Source organism: Lutra lutra, chromosome 4, assembly GCF_902655055.1.
Source record: "Lutra lutra chromosome 4, mLutLut1.2, whole genome shotgun sequence".
Lineage (NCBI taxonomy): Eukaryota > Metazoa > Chordata > Mammalia > Carnivora > Mustelidae > Lutra > Lutra lutra.
In genome coordinates this window covers 162,419,210-162,440,478 of record NC_062281.1, presented here as the reverse complement: position 1 = coordinate 162,440,478, position 21,269 = coordinate 162,419,210, and the positions used below count along the sequence as shown (strand labels likewise).

The following is a 21,269-nucleotide window of genomic DNA, read 5'->3' as shown; positions in this document are numbered from 1 at the left end:
AGTCACCCATTTAAAATGTATGATGGTTTTTGATATATTTTTAAAAACTGTAGTAAAATAAGCGTAAATTTGCTGAGTTAACCACTTTAAGAGTACAATTACCTATTTCCAAAACCTTTTCATCATTCCAAACAGCAGGGCTTTCTCTTTAAGCACTAACTCCTCATGGCCTACTCGATAAACTCTAATCTATTTTTCTGTCTCTATGAATTAGCCTATTCTAGATATTTCATAAGTGGAACCATATAATATTTTCCTTTTGGGTCTGTCTTATTTCACTTAGAATAATATTGCAACAATATCATAGCATGAATAGAATTTAATTTCTTTTTATAGGTAGACTAATACTCTGTTTTATGTATACACTACATATCGTTTATCCGTTTATCTGTTATTCATCAGTTGATGGACATTTGGATGGAAATTTTGTTTTCATTTAGTTTTCAAATAATCAAAGTTATCAAGAAAGAAATAATATATGATCCCGTGTAATTTTGACGGTTTTCCTTTTATTTTCTCCTTAGAAAGCTGGGAACATAGTGCCCCTCTTCCCTTCTCTCCAAGCTATTTGTATGCTACCGTGCTACTACAGAATAAAGTGGACAAGTGAATCTCATAAGGGCATGCATGACCTGGAGTCTGAAGACACCTCTAGCCTCTTTAATTCCAGCAGATGGGTCTTCTGGTTCCCACAATAGCCATTTGTTCTTTGGCCTCTTCTCTTTGCACCTGCTGTTCCCTCTATTTGAAATACCCCTACTGCTTTCCCCAGTTATAGGAAGAGCCCTTGCTAGCTACTTCTAGTTTTTTCCTCTTGAAACATTTACTATTATGATTGCTGATCCACCAGTCTGTAGCTCCTTAAAGGAAAGGGCTGTCTTGGTAACCGCTGTTAACTTCTGCATCTACCATAGTGCCCGCCTCTTAGTAGGTAATATAAATATATATTTTAAAAAGACTTATTCTAAGGAGAGAGAGAGATACTGCACTGTGCCTGCGCACACATGAGTTCCGGGGAGCGGCAGAGGGAGAGAATCCCAAGCCGACTCCCAGAGGAGTGTGGGGTCCCACTGAAGACTCAGTCTCAGGACCCATGATATCATGACCTGAGCTGAAATCACAAGCCGCACACTTAACCAATTGAGCCACCCGGGTGCCCCGGTAACGTAAATATTTAATTATTTCATTTCCCTGTAGAGCTTGGTTCTTTAATCTACTGTGTGCCTGGTCGCTAGGCCTAATTGTCAGAATCATGGAGCATGGGAGTAAAAGTGAGTCTCGGCTGAAACTCTCGGATTTCCAGGCCATCAGAGGAGAGGAGATTCCTGATGCCACGGTAAGGTGTAGTTATTTGCGGAGTTCTTGGCTGTGGGGAGGGTAGGAGAGGGGCGGGGGCGTTCGTTGCTGCGACGCTACAGCGGATTTTACGGTGGATTTTACGGATTTTATGGTAGTCCGGGGTCCTACCGGCAGCACTCGAGGCAGCCCCGGAGCTAATGCCAGTGTTTGATCATGTGACTTTCAACATGGCGGCTGTCCTGGCTCCCTCCAGGAAGGGGTGGAGCTTGATCTCACAGGCTCCGGTTCAAGTTACAGTGGGAACTGTGCTCGCAGTTACCCAAGGCTTATCATGGAGGCGAACGGGTTGGGGTGAGTTCTCTGCACCACTTGGTATGGCCCGCGTGATTTCTGACCTGACTCTTCCAACTCAGGAATCTGTCCCTATACCCCTCTTTCCCGACCTTGGAGAATTCCCAACCCGATTCCTGTCTCTGGAATCCCTAATCCTCTACACATGGATTCCTGAGACTCATTTAGGGGATGTCTCTAGGATTTTCTTATCCTCAGTTAGGATCCTTATTTTGGGACCGTCTTCTCTGATTTCTCATTCAGTGTACCCTATCCTGGGGGTCCACCAGCTTCCGAACCAGCCAACTGGTAGCCGTGTTCCTGAGATTTTTCTGGTCCAAAGACCCTGATCAGTTCTTACTGGGCTTTCATTACGCCCTTCCCCCAGGTTCTCCAGTGGCTTTGAGTTTGGGGGAGTTGGGGCTGTGTGGAAGATAGAGGCCCCAGCGCGGGCCCTTCTAGTCTTGTGCACCATCTGATAGGCAAAGAAGAGGTGGAACGGGCGGGGAGCCACAGCTTAGGAACTGGCTGGAGAAGGCAGATAATGGTGTCAGAATGAATCCGCCTTAAGAACCCGGGCCTTTCCCCAACCCTTGGCCAAGCTCACTGACGCCTACCCCCATCCGCTCCTGATCTCCAGATCCCAGGGTTTTCCAGAGTTGAAGAATGACACGTTCCTGCGAGCAGCCTGGGGAGAAGACACAGACTACACTCCCGTTTGGTGCATGCGCCAGGCAGGCCGCTATTTACCAGGTCAGGGTCAGGGCCCCGGAATCCAAGTGAAACTCTGGAGAGTTAAAAGATTTTGAGGGGCAGGGGAGAGATCCAGAGGTTCCTCAGGGTTGGGCCCTGCTTTCCCTCTTCTGTCTGCAGAGTTTAGGGAAACTCGGGCTGCCCAGGACTTTTTCAGCACCTGTCGCTCCCCAGAGGCCTGCTGTGAACTGACTTTGCAGGTGAGGCCTCTATGAAAAAGGGAGGTAGGTATTTATGCCCTCAGCTTGCCTCCTAGTAACCTGTCTTCTATTCCCTACAGCCACTGCGTCGCTTCCCTCTGGATGCTGCCATCATCTTCTCTGACATCCTTGTTGTACCCCAGGTACCCGTTCAAACCTGATGGGTAAGAAAGAGTAAAGATAGTCAAGGCTCAAGATAAGCACTTATCTTTATTGGACAGAGGGGAAAACTTGGGCTGAAAGAGATGGAGTTTCACCAAGTTTCATTCTTTTCTTCCTTCTTGGCATGGGCTGAACAGAGCCTTTCCTCCTAGAGTTATAGGTAGGAAATCCAGGTATTTTCTTCCTTGCCAGGCACTGGGCATGGAGGTGACTATGGTGCCTGGCAAAGGGCCCAGCTTCCCAGAGCCATTAAGAGAAGAACGGGACTTAGAACGTCTCCGGGATCCAGCAACAGTGACCTCCGAGCTGGGCTATGTGTTCCAGGCCATCACCCTTACCCGACAACAGCTGGCTGGGCGTGTGCCGCTGATTGGCTTTGCTGGGGCCCCGGTAATGTGGAGCAAGGCAGGGACTTGGGGATGGGGAAATCATTCTGGTGGGTCTGGCGTAGACAAGGGAAGTAAGTATCAGTCTGGCTTCTATGCCTACGACATTCTCTTTGATTCCTTTTGCAGTGGACTCTGATGACATACATGATTGAGGGTGGCGGCTCAAGCACCATGGCTCAGGCCAAGCGTTGGCTTTACCAGAAACCACAGGCTAGTCACCAGCTGCTTCGCATCCTCACTGATGCTCTGGTCCCATATCTGGTGGGACAAGTGGCTGCTGGTGCCCAGGTGGGTCCTGAGGGAGAGGAATAGGCCTGGGGTCTAGAAGAATGAGAAGCAGTACGGTTCCCTACACCTGAGAGGGTAGGTGTCATAATGCCCAGCAGGAAAGAAGCTTGGCCTATGATGATCTGACTGGAGCACCTAGGTCCAAACTTGTCATTGACATTCGCAGTGCTATATGCATTCAAAGACCAAAGCTAGCACTGGTATGTGGAGAAAGCAGAACTTTTTAAATGGAACTGGATTTACAGGCTTAGGCAGTATGAGGGTCTGAAGTTACTCGGGAGAAATTGAGACACGTTGTGTGTGTGGGGTCTGAGATACTTTGTGTGTTATGTATTTGTCTTTACCATCCCCTCCTCCCCTCCAACTGTAGGCATTGCAGCTCTTTGAGTCCCATGCAGGGCATCTTGGCCCACAGCTCTTCAGTAAGTTTGCACTGCCCTACATTCGTGATGTGGCCAAGCGGGTGAAGGCCAGGCTGCAGGAGGCAGGCCTGGCACCAGTGCCCATGGTAAGGATGGGGATGGAGTAAGTGAAGGTGGGCCTGTGGAATGTTCAGGGACTGAAGTGACCACTGGAGGGCAGCAGAGGCGCAGCCAAGATAAGTTAGTGGGCAAAGGCAGGCCTTTTGTTGCCTCAGGAATCTGTCCTTTCCCTCAGATCATCTTTGCTAAAGATGGACATTTTGCCCTGGAAGAACTGGCCCACGCTGGCTACGAGGTGGTTGGGCTTGACTGGACAGTGGCCCCAAATAAAGCCCGGTGAGTGATAGAGGATGAGGTGGAGAGGGAGCAGCTGCCACACGAGCAGTCACCAGGACATGGCACTGACTTTGCTTTCAGGGAACGCGTGGGGAAGACGGTGACCTTGCAGGGCAACCTGGACCCCTGTGCTCTGTATGCATCTAAGGTAACCAGGGTCCCTACGTGTGTGTGTATATACTCCCATGGCTGTGAACATGGTTGTATTACTGTGTGTGTCTTTATTGTATGTTTGTCCTGCTGTTCGTTTCATGTGAGCTCTAGGAAAGCAGGAATTTCTTTTTATAGTTGTCTGGCCCATACTAAGCATCCCGTAAACTGTTTTGAATTAATGACTGAATGAATAACACGGAGTAGAAGCATGCCTACGTGCTGTGTCATGGTTATGCATAGGGAGTACAGGGGCTTGCTGGCTCCCCTGTAGCCAGTGCCCTGTTGGTCCTCCAGGAGGAGATCGGACGGCTGGTGCAGCAGATGCTGGATGACTTTGGGCCGCAGCGCTACATTGCCAACCTGGGGCATGGACTTTACCCTGACATGGACCCAGAACACGTGGGGGCCTTTGTGGATGCTGTGCATAGACACTCACGTCTGCTTCGACAGAACTGAGCACACACCTTTTCTCTCAGCTACCACTAACAAAGATGATTGATTGTTTCCAGAAGAATAAAAGTTCCAGAGGTGAAGTCTAACATACGGTTTCATTTGTGGAAGATCTTTGCTCTTATCCTCAGTTCCTTCTTAGCCTCTGCTTCTTCCCTGGGGCCCCTTTCTGCATCTTCTCCAAGTCTTAGGAGCTCAGATATCAGTGAATATGTACTGTAGGACCCAATGTCAGGGCCCTCACTACCCATTTTGCTCTCACCTCTCCAAGCCTGAGGGCTATGTAGGGTTGGGTAAAGCTTCTTAGCAGCTGAAGCTGTGACATTTGCAAAGTAATGGGGTCCCCACAGCATATGAGGCCAAATTGACAGAGCTTTGTGTCTGGGAATGGAAGGGGGAGTGTAGATCAGAGAGGGACACAGAAATTGCTAGAATATTTTAGAGAGTCCCCTTGAGGAAGATGGAATCTGTGTGAGCAGGGAGAAGCTGAGAGGACTTTAGCTTTGACACCAAAAGATGGTGGGGGCAGGGGGTGTGGACATAAAGACTCAGGGCTAGGATCTTAGGAGTAGAGACAGACTTGCATCTTTGAGGGGAGAAGGCCTTTGAAGCCAAAAGGCCCTATTGCACTCAGGGTTGCTCTGCATTCTTTTCTGAGTATACCCTCCAATTTTCTCAGCACCTTGGTGTTTCTGCCCATCGTGGTGGTACCTACTTCCTGGGACAAGGTCTGAAGTGCCTGTGAACTCTGGAGGGGGGAGTGGTGTGGCAGGAAGTTCTTCATTTTCCATTCCACATCTCCTTAACCACTAGGGACCCACTGTACTAGAGGCACAACCAATTCCTTGTCCCAGCCTAGGGCAATGTAGAAGAGAAAGAAGGGCCCCATTTATTGAGAGAACACAATTCTGATTTTAGAAAAATGATATTTTCTGTGATCCATGATTTATTCATAGAAAAGCACTGTGAGTTCACACACTTGCTAAAAAACGGCAATTGCGATACAGAAATGGGAGTGGCTTCTTTTTTCTTTATTTCTAACCAACCTATTGGGCTGAGAGGTTGTAGGGGCCCATGGCTGGATAGTAAGACTTAAGTAGCCACAGACAGCAAAAACGACTTACTGGTTAGTGTGAAGGGGCGGAAAAAGTGACATTTTGTCAAAGAAAGGAACATAAAGCAGACAGAGAGGTCCTTAGTTCACACTCTAGCTATACCACCCCTTCCCTATCACACCCCACCCCCCACTTCGGAACTAAAACATGAAACAGTAAACACCAAGACACTGGCATCCAGATGACTCTTCTGAAAGCCCATGCTACCTCCTATAACAATTCCAGGCTGAGCACAGGGGTCAGGAAGGTAGCAGGAGTAGGATACACTGTGGAGGTCAGCTAGGGCTAAGACAGGCATTGCCTACTAGGGGTAGAAACTACTCAGGAAGGGAAAGGCCAAATGCATTCCAGCCCCAGGCTCCAAAACAGTGACCAGTGGGCTGGCAGAGGAAGCTTGAGGTAGAAAGGCAAGGGAAAAAAGCAAGTACAGGGCAAGAAGAGAACTGGGAGCTGAAGGAGTCACTCTTAGGGCAGACGGAGACTAGTGCTTAGGAGCTTGCTGAGAAAGCGGTGAGTAAGGGAGGCAAAGAGATGGGGAACGTGTTCAGCGGGTGAGCGAGATGAGGAGGAATAGGGAAGAGAGATCTGGCAAAAAAAAAGGGACACATTCATGCGGATTCTGAAACATAAATTAACACATACTTACATGTCAAAATATCCACAGTTACACATATAAAGACCGACCAAAGGAGAGTAAGCATACACACATACAAACATGTTCATACACATGCATCTGTGTGTGCCCCCCCACTGAACATGCACTGACAGGCACACACACACAGGTATGTATGCGTACATGTTCACAAATGTGTATACCCTCACACACAACTCACAGTCCAGCACACAGACATGTACTGCCACCCAGACCCGACAGACACACATAAGTACATGTGCAAGACAGGTATACACAGATCTATGCACAGAGACACACGTACTTAGCCATACAGATACGTATACACACATACATAGTTTGAGATAAAACCAGACACTCTCTAACACAAAGGTGACCAGAGTAGATGAATGTTAATGAGCTCAGTGGCCTCCCAGACCTTCACCCTCCCCCTGCACTTACTTCTCAGGAGCTCAACAGGTTCTTAGAGAGGCTGTGTGTGGCAGGAGTGAGAGCTTCACTGTCCTTGTGGCTTCATGAGGCAAGAGTCTAAGTCCAGTCCTGGCCCTGGCCCTCTCCCACCACTGGGCTATATAGATGCCCTGTGTCTGCAGGCTGGGGTTTCTGCATAGACTAGACCCGAGATTTATTCTAACCGGTCATTGTATTCCCCACCACCCCCACTCTTCCACTGCAAACTGTATATATTCTGCAAGGGAAACCTGAGAAATGGTTGTGTCTCCTCAGAAAACAAGCCTATCTTCCCACCCACAGCTACTTCAAGTACCCATCAAATTAGAACCAGAATTATAAATAGTTACAACTTTACAGTGTAATTGGCAACACATATACTATAGTATTTACAGTACCATAAATGCTTCTGTTTCTCTGGTTAAGCGATCCCTGAGACGGAACAGTGTTCTGTGTTTGCCAAGGGAGAGCGGGCCAATGCCCAGGACACGCAGGATATAAGGGCGTGAGGTGGCATGTTGTGGGGTTTCTGATCAATCTGCAGGGCCCAGCTCCTTCAGGAACAGTGGGCTGTAGTGAGAACTTTGCCAAGGAAGGCATATTGGCTAGAGTTGGACTCTCCCATGCTTAGCCCTGTGGTGCTTTGGCTTCAGCCACAGGCGCTCAGAGTCCCCTCAGGGTGGACGAATGTTTCAGTGTCCTTGGCCTGACCTGTGGTACCTGGGAGCCCAGGCTGCCCCGGCAGTGAGTTGTTTGCTTTCTCAGCCAAAGCGCTCTCGAACCAGCAGCATCAGCTTCTTCTTGCCTTTGTAGATTTGTTTGAGGTTGTCGATGAACTGGGCAAACTGCAGGTGGCCGTCCTGGGGCAGCAGGAAGGTCTCCCGAGCCTTGCTCAGAAACTCGATGAACTCTCCGTAGTGGCGAGGGCTGATGTGTGTCAGGCGTGAGTGTGTAGTGTTGATATAGGCATTGATGGTGGCATCCAGCAACTGGCGCAGCGGAGCTTTGTCCGTGGACATGAGCTTTCCAGAGCTGCGGCGGCCTGGGATGCCCGCCAGGCCGGGGGCCGTCACTGTACAGCGCCGCAAGATGTCTGAAAGCACCGTGGCGCAGTGCACGCTCTTCACCACCAGGGGGATGAGGGCTGCCAGCTCGTTCTTGCCCAGAGAGTGGCTGAGGGCACATGCCCAGAGCACATCATTGATGGCTGGATGGGTATCCTGGTTGTAGGCCAGGTTGAGATGGCTCATGGCCAGGGAGGCCAACTTGAAGGCACGTAGCGGGTAGCCACGGAGCTCCATGTAGCGGGCAATGGTGAACAGTTGTGAATGTGTCATGCCGCCGGTGGCAGCATCAATGGCGATCTGATAGGCTGCCTCAAAGGCGATGTGGTCTTTCTCACAGAGTGTAAGGGCTGACAGGGCACAGCTCTGGGGATCCTTCATGGCACACTGTAGGGCCAGCGTGCGAGCACAGCTAGCCAGCTCCTCCCGCTGTGGATAGTCAAGACTGAGGCGCAGGATAGTGGTGTGGGATACAGCTGTGGCAGCCACAATGCTAGTAGCCTCGGTGGGGGTGAAGAGTGTGTACCAGCTCTGCAAAATGCTCACCAGGGCCCGCACACCTGTCAGGGAGAGCCTGAGCTCAGCCGTGGCCATCTGGGTCCCGATCCAGGTCTGCCCAGATGACCCTTTGTGGGTCAGAACTTGGCCTGCAGAGATGAGTTCTCCCTCCTCCTCAGCAGCCTTGAGATGATCTGAGGCAAACCAAGGAGCATCCCGGATGGCCAGACCCTGTTTGGGGTCTCTCCCTTCCCCTTCCTTCCCCAAGTTAGAGGGTCGAAGATTTCTGCAGGTGCTCTTAGCCCCTCACAAGGATGGAGCAGCAGAGCCTGTGGTAGTCACAGAGCTGCCTGGGGGTTCTAAGGTAGAGTCTCATGCTGGGACTTTGGGTTTTAGTTGGGGTCCTGAGACTCCAAGTTGTTTGGGGTTTTTTTAGAAGCAGAGGCAGGGACTGGGACCAAACCACTGGGCCAACTACCTCCCAAGGGTGCACTTGTATACTGGTGGCTGAAAATTCAATCTCTCAAATGTGTCTCTGATTGGAGGGTCAAAGTGCTGCTGACATCAGGGTATGGTCCGAGCAGTGAGGGCAGAGCTTGGGCTAGGTAAATAAAGGCCATTTTTCCCATCAGCAGCCCCATGCTTTCCCAGGCCATCAGTAAAAGGAATATGAGAGCTTTAAGGATTCACTGTCTTGTTCCAAGAGTAGGGCCTAAGAACTCCTTTCCCTGGGGATTAGAGGGAAGTGGGAGACTCACCCACTTCTGTAGCACATGTCACCAACCACCGCACCATCTCCCGGCGCCTCCAGTTAAGAGTTGATAAGGTCATCCTCATCACCTGAGCAAAAAAGAGGCATTTCCACTTGGCTAAGCGTAACTGTTGGACTTCTACATCCCCACATCCCCTTACCATCCATTTATGCAACAAGTGTCTATTAAGCAGCCATCTCTGATAAGTACAGACAAGTTTGTTTAATTTCTGCCCACCCCTCCCACCAATGAGATAGAAGATTTCTCTGATGACCTGTAACGAAGTCCTTACTGTCACACCTTATTATTGACTTGACTTGGGAGGAATGGGGAGGGGTGGAGAGAAAATGGGGAACCGATGGAGCCTAAAGCTACATTGCTTCTGGCCTTAACTTCAAAATGGAGCTCAATTTGGAGATCCTTACCTAGAAGCCTAGTTGAAAAGTTGTGTTCTGGGGACACAGAAAAAACTGGGCTTAGCTGGTTCATGCCCAGTGCCTCTGGGATCTTATCTTCTACCAATGATCACTACGCCAGAAGCCTAAAGCAGGGATAACCTATTCCTCCTCCATACCTGTAACCCCAGCTCCAGGGCCACGTTGAGCAGGGTGCTGTCAGTACTACTATCTGTGGGAGTGGCAATCTTGAATGCATCTTGGGCCAGTTTGAAGATGAGGGAGGAAGAATGGATGTGCTTCTGTATTGCTTCCAGAATTGTTCGGAGCCTCAGAGTATCCCCTATAGGTGCAGAGAGAAGGGGCAGTGACAGGTCTTCTTTAAAGTCTCCCTGAATAGTCTACTGATCACATAGATACCGGCTGAACTGGCTGCTATCAATTCACTGAATAATTCTGAATGCTACCATCCCTCTTGGGTAGACAATCTCTGTCTCCACTAAACCCAATGAACACTGCTTCGTTCACCAGGCACCCACATGAATTCACTTCTCACCACCTGTTCATCTGCCTCTACCCTTCACCTTCTTCCCCTTGACTCCTTAAGTGCCAGAAATAATTTTTATGAACACCTGACTTTTGAGAACTACTTATACAGGACACAGGAAGCCACATTATTATCAAGAAATATGCTAATCCCACTGTCTGCCTCTCACTGCAGCTCCCTATGCTGTACCTTTCATCCCTGTGATGTGTTCTTTCTGTAACTGGAGGCATGTACCTCCCATTCCCCTCTACCCATTTTGCTCATCCCCTTACTTCCCTCCCCTCTGGCAATCACCAGTTTGTTTTCTGTATTTATAGGTCTGTTTCTGCTTTTTGTTTATTCATTTGTTGTTTAGATTCCACATATAAGTGAAATCATATGGTAGATTTGTTTGTACAGATTTTAAATTTTGCATAAAATCTTTAATTCTTAAGGTGAATAATGTATGGGCCACAAACTAGGATGTTTTATGGGAGCAAGTTAAAAGTATGTGCAACATGTGGTATACTTTTTTTTTTTTTTAAACCCTACCCCTAAATGTGATGGTATTAGGAGGTGGGATTTTTTTTTAATTAATTTATTTATTTGACAGAGAGAGAAATCACAAGTAGGCAGAGAGAGAAGGGGAAGCAGGCTCGCCACTGAGCAGAGAGCCCGATGTGGGTCTCGATCCGAGGACCCCGGGATCATGACCTGAGCCGAAGGCAGCAGCTTTAACCCACTGAGCCACCTAGGCACCCCAACATGTGGAATACTTTTAAAAAAAGCATTTAGAAAACGGTGATTTTTGTATATTAACCTTGTATCCTGCAACCTTGATCAAGTTACTTATCCTGGTTTTTTGTTGTTGTTGTTCATTCTTTGGGGTTTCCTACATAGGCAATCATCTGAATTGCCAACAAAGGCAGTTTTATTTCTTCTTTCCTAGACTATACATGTTTTATCCCTTTCTTGTCTTATTGCATTTGCTAGTGCTTCTAGTAAAACTGCTGAATGGGAGTGGGTGAGAAGGAACATTCTTACCCTATTCCTGATTTTCAGGGGAAAGTATTTAGTTTCTCTTGACTAAGTGTGATGATAGCTATAGGTTCTTTGTAGATATTCTTTATAAAGTTGAGTTGGTTCTTTCCTATTCCTGGTTGCTAAGTTGTTGTTGTTATCATGAATAGGTGTTGGATTTTTGTCAAATATTTTTCTTGTATATATTAATAAAATTATATAATCTTTCTTCTTTAGTCTGATGATGTGATGGGTTACATTAATTGGTTTTCCAGTGCTGAAACAGCCTTACATATCTGGAATAAATCCTACTTTGTCATGGTTTATAATTTTTTTTTATACTTTGTTGGATTCAATTTGCTATTATTTTGTTGAGATAAGGTCATTCATTAGTGATGTCAGTTTGCAGTTTTCTTTTCCTCTATTGTCTTTATCTGGTTTTGGTATTAGAGTAATGCTGGCATCATAAGATGAGGTAGAAGGTGTTCTGCTTCTTTTTTCTAGAACAGATTTTAGAGAATTTGCCTCATTTATTCCTTAAATATTTGATATAACTCACCAGTGAAATCATCGAGGCCAAGTGCTTTCTGAGAGATTACTGATGCAAATATTTTAACAGATGTATACCTATTCAGATTTTTTTATTTCTCCATATATAAGTTTTGATAGATTGTGTTTTTCAAGGAATTGGTCCATTCATTATTGAAGATATCAAATTTGTGTTAATACAGTTGTTTGTAATTTTCTTTGTTATCCTTTTAATGTTTAATATCATTTATGATATTAGTAAGTTATGTGTTCTCTTTTCTTCATTAGCCTGGCTAGAGGATTATCAATTTTAATGATATTTTCAAAGAGTACTTTATGCTTTGAGTTTTCTGCATTTTCTTCCAATTTTCAATTTCATTGATTTTTTCTCTAATTTTTATTATTTCTTCTGCTAGCTTTAAGTTTATATTGCTCTTCTTTCTTTAGTTTTCTAACATGGAAGCTTAGATTATTGATTTTATTTCCCCCCAACTTTATTGAGATATAATTGACATAGAACATTGTGTAAGTTTAAGGCATACAGTGTGACTTGATATACATACTGCAGATTATCACAATAAGGTTAAGTAACACATTCATCACCTCACTTCATTACCTTTGTGTGTGTGTGTGTGTGTGTGATGAGAACATTTAAGATCTATTCTCTTAGCAGATTTTAAGTATACAACACAGTATTGTTAACTACAGTCACCATGTCTTACAGTAGATTCCAAGAACTTATTTAATTTCTCCCAACCCTCAGGCCCTGGCAACAACCAATCAACCCTCTGTTTCTATGAGTTTGGCATTTTTAGATTCACATATAAGTGAGATCATGCCATATTTGTCTTTTTTGGATATCTGTATCTATAAAACTAAACACAATGCCCTTAAGGCTCACCTATGTTATTGTAAGTGGCTGGATTTTCTTTTTTTTTTTTTAAGATTTATTTATTTATTTGACAGACAGAGAGAGATCACAGTAGGCAGAGAGGCAGGCAGAGAGAGAGAGAAGGAAGCAGGCTCCCCGCTGAGCAGAGAGCCCGATGTGGGGCTTGATCCCAGGACCCCGGGATCACGACCTGAGCCAAAGGCAGAGGCCTAACCCACTGAGCCACCCAGGCGCCCCTGGGTTTTCTTTTTTTATGGCTTAATAATATTCCTGTGTATGTGTGTGCGTGTGCGCTATATCTATTTATCTGTTGTTGGACATGTAGGTTGTTTCCAAATCTTGGATATTGTGAATAATGCTGCAATGCAATAAATACAGGGGTGCAGATAAGTCTTTGAGATAGTGATTTCATTTCCTTTGGGTATATACTCAGAAGTGGGATTGCTGGACCATATATGGTAGTTCTACCTTATATTTTTGAGGAAGCTCCATACTGTTCTCCAAAGCAGCTATAACAATGCATTTCTACCAACACTTCATTAGGGTTCATTTTTCCTCCATATCCTTGCCAGCACTAGTTATCTCTTGTTTTTTTAAATAATAACCATTCTAACAGGGGTGAGGCGATAGATTAATTAAAAATTTTCTTTCTTTTGTAACCTATGGATTTAATGCTATAAATTCCCCTTCAAGCACTGTTTTTGCTGCATCCCCTACATTAAAAAAATACTTTATTTATTTGAGAGAGAGACAATGAGAGAGAGCATGAGGGAGGAGAAGGACAGAGGGAGAAGCAGACTCCCCATGGAGCTGGGAGCCCGATGCGGTCCTCGATTCTGGGACTTCAGGATCATGACCTGAGCTGAAGGCAGTCGCTTAACCAACTGAGCCACCCAGGAGCCCCATCCCCTATATTTTGATCATTTGTATTCTAATTTTCATTTAGTTCAAAATATTAAGAAATTTCCCAAGATTTCTTCTTTGACCTATGTGCAATTTAGAAGTATGTTGTTTGAGCTCCATGTACTTTGGAATTTTCCAGTCATTTCTTTTTATTATTATTGTTAGTCATCATTAGTTTCTGATGTAATTAGTGTTTCATGAGTCATTGTTTGCATAAAACACCCAGTGCTCCACGCAATACGTGCCCTCACGGGTTAACCCATCCCCCACCCCACTCCCCTCTAAGACCCTCAGACTGTTTCCTGGAAAAAATCCAGTTATCTTTCTGTTATTGATTTCTAGTTTAATTCCACTGTGGGCTGAGAGCATAGTTTGTATGATTTCTTTTAAATTACTTAGGTGTGTTTTATGGTCCAGAATGTGGTCTGTCTTGGTGAGTGTTCCATGTGAGTTTGAGAAGAATGTGTATTCTGTTCTTTGATGAAGTATACTATAAATGTTAATTGGACTCAGTTCATTAATATTGCAATTTAGTTCAAGTATATCCTGATTTTCTGCCTGCTACATTTATCAATTATTGATAGAAGAATGTTGAATTCTCCAACTATAATAGTGGATTTGTCTATTCCTCTTGGCTATATCAATTTTTGTTTCACATATTTTGGTGTTCTGTTGTTAAATGCATATTCATTAAGGATTATTTTGTCTTCTTGGAATAACCCTCTTTATCCCTGTAATTTTCCATGTTTTAAAGTCTGTTTTGTGTGAAATTTATACATATACTCCAGCTTTCTTTTGATTTGTGTTAGCATGGTATACCTCTCTCCACATTTTGTTGTTGTTGAAGAAATTGTGCTTAAGAAATATTTAATTTAAGAAATATTTTTAAAGGTGAAAATAACAAACTGGCATGCTTTCTTGGGAGAGTATCTTTTCCAGACTCCTCCTGCTTTCAGTGTGGCTAGTCTGGCAGTGAGACTACAGGGTGTGGAAAGTGAGGGCCAGAGTGTTGATACTCTGTTGGTTTAAAGCCCTGGCCTCTATTTTTAATTTTCTTTTTTTTTTTTTTAAGAGAGAGAGCACAGAAGTAGGCGGACGGGGAGAGGAAGAAAATCTCCAGTAAGTTCCATGCTCAGCACAGAGCCTGACGAAGGGCTTGATCCCATGACACTGAGATCCTTACTGGAGCCAAAATCAAGAGACAGATGCTTAACTGACTGAGGCATCCAGGCACCTGTGGCCTTTGTTTTTAGTAAAAAATATTTGAAAGGTAAAGCATATAAGCTCAGTCATAGAGAAATTAAATATCTTCCTAAAGGTACTGAGGTAAAAATGAAGCCCAGGGATGTTCACTGTTTGTACTTTTGTTTGAGTCTTTTTGCTTGTTCTAGCACTCCTTCTTAGGGAGTGCTAGTTCATTTATCTATCTATCTAGCTATCTAATTTGTGGTTAATATATATAATCAAACTTGCCATTTTAACCATTTTTAAGTGTACAACTGAATGGTGCTCATCACATTCAAAATGTTGTGTAAATATTACCACTATTTGTAAAATTTTTAATTTTTTTTTTGGACACATACAGAGAGAGAGAGAGAGAGAGAGGGAGATCACAAGTAGGCAGAGAGGCAGGCAGAGAGAAAGGGGGAAGCAGGCTCTCTGCCAAGCAGAGAGCCTGATGCGGGACTCGATCCCAAGGCCCTGAGATCATGACTTGAGCCGAAGGCAGAGGCTTAACCCACTGAGCCACCCAGGCGCCCCTGTAAAATTTTTTAATCACCCCAAACAGAAGCCTCTGGTAAAACTCTAATCTACTTTCTGTCTTTATTAATTTGCCTGTTTTAGCTATTTTCATATAATCATATATTTAAAATTTTGTATCTGGATTATTTCACTTAGCATGTCTTCAGAGATCCCCCACGTTGTAGAATGTTATCAGAATGTCATTTCTTTTCATGATTTAATATTCCATTGTATGTATATACCACATTTTACTTATCTGTTTGTAAGCTGACAGACACTTGGGTTGTTTCCAATTTTTTGGCTGTTACGAATAATGTTGCAATGAACACTGATGTGTAAATATCTGTTTGAGTCCCTCTTTTTCATTCTTTTGGGTATATACCTAGAAGTGGAATAATTGGGTTATATGGTAATTCTATCTAAAATTTTCAGGAACATGTGTGCCTGGCTGGCTTGGTCACTGGAGCCTGTGACTCCTGCTCTTGGGGTCATGAGTTCAGGCCCCACACTGGGTGAAGAGCTTACATTAAAGAAAAAAAAATTAGAGGCGCCTGGGTGGCTCAGTTGGTTAAGCATCTGCCTTCGATGTAGGTCGTGATCTCAGGGTTCTGGGAATGATGCCCGCATTGGGCTCCCTGTTTGTGGGAAGACTGTTTTCCCTCTCTCCCTCCCAACTGGCCCCCCCCCATTCAATGCTCTCTTGTTCTCTCAAATAAATAAATAAAATCTTCAAAAAAAAAAAAAAAAGGTAAAATTTTCAGGAACAAACTATTTTCCACAACAGCTGTACCACTTTACATTCCCACTGGCAATGTACAACAATTCAATTTCTCCACATCCTTGCCAACACATCATTATTTTTTTTATAAAAGCCATCCTAGTGGGCATGAAGTAGTATCTCACTGTGGTATTGATTTGCATTTCCTTAATGACTAATGATGTTGAGTACCTTTTCATTTGTTTATTACTTATATATCTCCTTTGGAGAAGTATTTCTTCAAATCTTTTGCCCATTTATTTTTTATTTATTTATTTTTTAAAAGATTTTATTTATCTATTTGACAGAGAGATCACAAGTAGGCAGAGAGGCAGGCAGAGAGAGAGAGGAGGAAGCAGGCTCCCTGCCGAGCAGAGAGCCCGATGCGGGACTTGATCCCAGGACCCCGAGATCATGACCCGAGCCGAAGGCAGTGGCTTAATCCACTGAGCCACCCGGGCGCCCCTCTTTTGCCCATTTAAAAATGGGTTGTCTTTCTGTTGTTGAGTTGTAGTTCTTTATAGATTTATATATTAAGCCCTTATCAGGTATATGATTTACAAATATTTTCTTCCATCCTGTAAGTTGTCTTTTTACTTTCTTGACAATATTCATTAAAAGCTTTTACTTTTTTTTCAATATTTTACTTTTAAGTCACCTCTACATACAAGGTGGGGCTTGAACTTATAACCCTGAGATCGAGTCACATGCTCCACCAATCAAGGCAGTCAGACACCCCCAAAAGCTTTTAATTTTGATGAGGTAGAACTTATTTTTTTCCTTTGCTGTTCATCCTTTGGTGTCATATTTAAGAATTCACTGACAAGTCTGAGGTCATAAAGATTTATCCCTATATTTTCTTCTATGAAGTTTATGGCTTTAGCTCTTTTACTTAGTTCCTTCCCTTTACTTTTAGTCTGTGTCTTTATATATATTGTGTGTGTGTGTATAATATATATATAATATATATTTATATATAATATATATATTTAAGTTTTTTATTTATTTGACAGAGAGAGAGATCACAAGTAGGCAGAGAGGCAGGCAGAGAGAGAGGAGGAAGCAGGCTCCCTGCTGAGCAAAGAGCCCGATGCGGGACTCTGATCCCAGGACCCTGGGATCAAGACCTGAGCCGAAGGCAGAGGCCTTAACCCATTGAGCCACCCAGGCGCCTGTGTCTTTATATTTAAACCGGTTTCTTGTAGACAACATATAATTAGGCCTTTGGTTTTTTGTTTTTGTTTTAAATTTGCTCTGTCCGTTTCTATTAAAGATTTTTATATTTTTTTAAGATTTATCCATGGGGAAAGGTAGGGACAGAGAGAAAGGGAGAGAACTCTCAAGCAGGCTCCCTGCTGAGCATGGAGCCTGGACCCAGGGCTGGATCCTAGCACACTTGAGATCATGACGCAAGTGGAAATCAAGAGTTGGATGCTCAACTGACTGAGCCACCCAGGAGCTCCAATCTCTATATTTTATTTATTTATTTGACAGAGAGAGAGATCACAAGTAGGCAGAGAAGCGGGGGGGGGGGGGCAGGCCCCCCACCAAGTAGAGAGCCCAATGCAGGGCTTGATCCCAGGACCCTGGGAAGGATCATGACCTGAGCCGAAGGCAGAGGCCTAACCCAATCAGCCACCCAGGCCCCACTCCAGTCTCTATCCTTTAATTGGCATATTTAGACCATAACATTTAAAGTGATTACTGATATAGTTGGAATAATATCTACCATATTTATTAACTATTTTCTATTCATACTTGTTCTTCATTTTTTTTTTAAGATTTTATTTATTTATTCGACAGAGAGATAGAGAGCACAAGTAGGCAGAGTGGAAGGTGGAGGGAGAGGGAGAAGCAGGCTTCCCACTGAGTGGGGAGCCCAATACAGGGCTCGATCCCAGGACGCTGAGATCATGACCTGAGCCAAGGCAGCCACTTTAACCAACCGAGCCACCCAGGTGCCCCCCTCCTTTTAAAAATCTCCTCCCTTTTTGGCCATCTCTGGCTTACATTGATCTCTTTTTATTTAATTTTCTCTCTTATCAATTATACTTCTCTCAAAAATTCTTTTAGCATTTGCCCTAGAGTTGCAGTATACATTTTAAATAACTATCACAGTTCATAAGATGCCTTATAATAGTATTCTCAATTTTTTCCTTTCCTTCTGTAGCATCATTGCTGTCATTCATTTCACTTGTCTTTAGGCTATAATTACCCAATATATTGCTACTATATATTGCTATTATTATTTAAAATTCCTTAAAAGTTTGTTTGTTTGTTTTTTAAAGGGAGGAAGAGAGAGAGAATACCTTAAGCAGGTTCCACGTCCATCATGGAGCCAGATGCAACACTCGATCTCACAACCTTGAGATCATGACCCAAGCTGAAATCAAGAGTTGGATGCTTAACTAACTGAGCCAACCATGCGCCCCTAAGATTTTATTTTTATGTAATCTCTACACCCAACATAGGGCTCAAACTTACAAACCCGAGATCAAGAGTCACATGTTGTATCGACTGAGCCAGCCAGGTGCCCCTGCTATTATTATTTTACTTTAAACAAGCAGTTATCTATTAGTTTAAGTAGGAATTTAAAAAAACCCCAAAGGTTTTATTTTACCTTCATTTGTCTCTTTTCTAACATTCTTCCTTCCTTTATGTAGATCTGAGTTTTACAACTGTATTATTTTCCTTTTCTCTGAAGGACTTCTTTATTTTTTGTTTATAAGGGTTTTTTTTTAAGATTTTATTTATTTATTTGATAGACAGAGATCACAAGTAGTCAGAGAGGCAGGCAGAGAGAGAAAGGAGGAAGCAGGTTCTCTGCCGAGCAGAGCCCAATGCAGGGCTCGATCCCAGGACCCTGAGACCATGACCTGAGCCAAAGGCAGAGGCTTTAACCCACTGAGCCACCCAGGCACCCCTCTCTGAAGGACTTCTTGCAAAGAAGGTCTATCAGCAATAAACTTCTCAGTTTTTGTCTGAGAAAGTCTTTATTTCTCCTTTACTTCTGGAGGATAATTTATTTGGATACCAAATTCTGGGTTGGTGGTTTTTTGTTTTTGTTTTTCTTTCAACACCTTACATATTTCACTTCATTCTCTTCTTGCTTGCGTGGTTTGTGAAGTGATATAATTCTTATCCTTGTTTCTCTATAGGTAAGGTAGTTTTGTTCTCTGGCTTCTTTCAAGATTTCTTGGTCTTTGGTTTTCTGCAGTTTGAGTATGATATGTTTAGGAGAAAATATTTTGGTGTTCATACTTGGTTTTCTCTGAGCTTCCTGGATATGTGTTCTGGTGTCTGTCACTAACTGGAGAATTCTGAGCCATTATTACTTCAAATATTTCTTTTGCTCCTTTCGTTCTTCTCCTAGTATTCCCATTATGTATATGTTGGGTATCTTTTCTAATTGTCCTACAGTTCTCAGATATTCTATTCTTAGGTACCCCATCCCACCATTTTTAAAAAATCTTTGCATTTTGATTTAAGCAGTTTCTATTGATATTTATAATTTAAGAATTTAGAAATATTCACATGGTTCAATGCTGAAATGACACAAAAGGTAAATAATTAAAAGTTCTTTCTTCCCCTCACCCCTGATGCTCATTCACCCACTTCTAACCCTATGCAGCCAATATTATGAGTTCTTGAATTACCTTCCAGAATACTCTACAGATAAGGAAATACATTATCTAGTTCCTCTCCTTAAAAACAAACAAACAAAAAACCCCACAAATGGTAGCCTAGTATACAAAGATTTGCATGTTTTTCCCCCCACATATCAACATATCTTGGAGATTCTTCCACATCAGTATATAAAGATCTTCTTTTCTATTAAATGGCTGCATAATATTCCATTTATGGGTGTACAGATTCACAACTCCTTATTCAAAACCCTTTGAATGTGTTTTGGAATTCAGAATTTTTTTAGTAGAAAGATAATTTATGTATATATTATACATAATTTTTGCAGTGGGCTTGGGGCAAGATCCCATAATTAAACACACTGTGAATGAATAAATATTCACACTATTTGGGATGAACAGCAAAATAAGTATTGTTATTTATCAATAACAGCTTTAAACTGAGAAATGAAATGGTGTGATATAGACCATAAATACTTGGTATTCTTTATTTCTAAGAAAACATTCAATAGGGGCGCCTGGGTGGCTCAGTGGGTTAAGCCGCTGCCTTCGGCTCAGGTCATGATCTCAGGGTCCTGGGATCGAGCCCCGCATCAGGCTCTCTGCTCGGCGGGGAGCCTGCTTCCCTCTCTCTCTCTCTCTCTCTGCCTGCCTCTCTGTCTACTTGTGATCTCTCTCTGTCAAATAAATAAATAAAATCTTAAAAAAAAAAAAAAAAGAAAACATTCAATAAAACCTAAAACCTAAAATCAAACTAAATATTTCTACATACACATGCCTAAATATTTGCTACATTTGGTTTCTCGAGGATCTTGGACAAAAGGTTTCATCAGGTTTGTTATTACTGTCACCAAAGATTAGAATTAGGTATTTAATGATGGGCCAGGAATGGGTTTCTTTAATGATAAAGCAATACTACACTGTAATAGATGACCTTTAAAAATGTGTAGTTCTAGGGTAATATATCTCATTAATATGGTTTTCTAGATAAGCAGTCTGCTTAATTAAATAAACAGATTTAAGATCTTCACAGCTAAATGCGTATTATTCAAGGCCAAGTAAATGCTCATACATTTCCCCTGTATTACCTATGGAGATTTTTTTCCATCTGTTATATCTCACCATTGTCATCAATACTAGTCTCATGCTTCTTTGGGTTAACACCATTTTAGCAATTTTTCTATCTTGCAAGAAATGTACAATAGGCACATACTTTATTCAGTATTTTTTTGATATCAGATTGCTCTATCTCAGTGCTTCTACAACCTTAGTGAACATAAAAGTCATCTTGAGAATTTGTTTAAATATAGATTCTTTGGCTTCACCCACAGAGATTCTAATTCAGTAGGTCTGGGAATTCACATTTCTAACAAGCTTCCAGTTGTTATCAATGCCATTTGTCCACTGACTACATTTCCAGTAGCAAAGTTCTGACTTATTTAGACTTCTAGTCAATAAAATTTTAGTGTCTACTTTTTTGTTGACTTCGTGGTAGGTAGAAACTTCTTCATCATAGATGTTCAGATATTTTATACTATGATGCTTCTGAAATTTCTACAGCCAATTCTG

General features: G+C 43.2%; 2 protein-coding genes across 6 annotated transcripts in view; one reads left to right on the top strand and one right to left on the bottom strand.

Moving 5' to 3' along the window:
* The first annotated feature begins 1,313 nt into the window (after nucleotides 1-1,313).
* Nucleotides 1,314-4,871, top strand: UROD (uroporphyrinogen decarboxylase). 4 transcript variants are annotated; one of them, XM_047724653.1, is made up of 10 exons: nucleotides 1,314-1,336; nucleotides 2,270-2,382; nucleotides 2,503-2,582; nucleotides 2,663-2,725; nucleotides 2,937-3,134; nucleotides 3,260-3,421; nucleotides 3,792-3,929; nucleotides 4,079-4,179; nucleotides 4,261-4,327; nucleotides 4,627-4,871. In XM_047724653.1, exons 1-10 carry the CDS (start codon nucleotides 1,329-1,331, stop codon nucleotides 4,786-4,788), a joined length of 1,092 nt encoding a protein of 363 aa, XP_047580609.1. In that variant the 5' UTR covers nucleotides 1,314-1,328; the 3' UTR covers nucleotides 4,789-4,871. The 4 variants fall into 4 exon arrangements, with proteins under 4 accessions (XP_047580609.1, XP_047580612.1, XP_047580608.1 ...); XM_047724652.1 differs by lacking the exon at nucleotides 1,314-1,336 and adding an exon at nucleotides 1,509-1,650; XM_047724656.1 differs by lacking the exon at nucleotides 2,503-2,582.
* Nucleotides 4,872-5,691: 820 nt separating this feature from the next.
* ZSWIM5 (zinc finger SWIM-type containing 5) overlaps nucleotides 5,692-21,269 on the bottom strand; it is a 224,171-nt gene continuing 208,593 nt past the window's right edge. For both annotated transcript variants that reach the window (XM_047724649.1, XM_047724650.1), the window contains exons 12-14: nucleotides 9,867-10,030; nucleotides 9,299-9,380; nucleotides 5,692-8,602 (exon numbers count right to left, since the gene is read on the bottom strand). In XM_047724649.1, coding sequence (XP_047580605.1) covers nucleotides 7,740-8,602; nucleotides 9,299-9,380; nucleotides 9,867-10,030 — 1,109 coding nt within the window. In that variant the 3' untranslated portion in view covers nucleotides 5,692-7,739. The remainder of the gene's footprint in view (nucleotides 8,603-9,298; nucleotides 9,381-9,866; nucleotides 10,031-21,269) is intronic.

Excerpts from the sequence above, each read along its gene's own strand:
- UROD (XM_047724652.1), top strand. The coding sequence starts at position 1,631 with ATGGAGGCGAACGGGTTGGG. Across the intron at positions 1,651-2,269 it reads ATGGAGGCGAACGGGTTGGG|ATCCCAGGGTTTTCCAGAGT; the intron begins GTGAGTTCTCTG and ends CCTGATCTCCAG. Across the intron at positions 4,328-4,626 it reads GTGCTCTGTATGCATCTAAG|GAGGAGATCGGACGGCTGGT; the intron begins GTAACCAGGGTC and ends TTGGTCCTCCAG.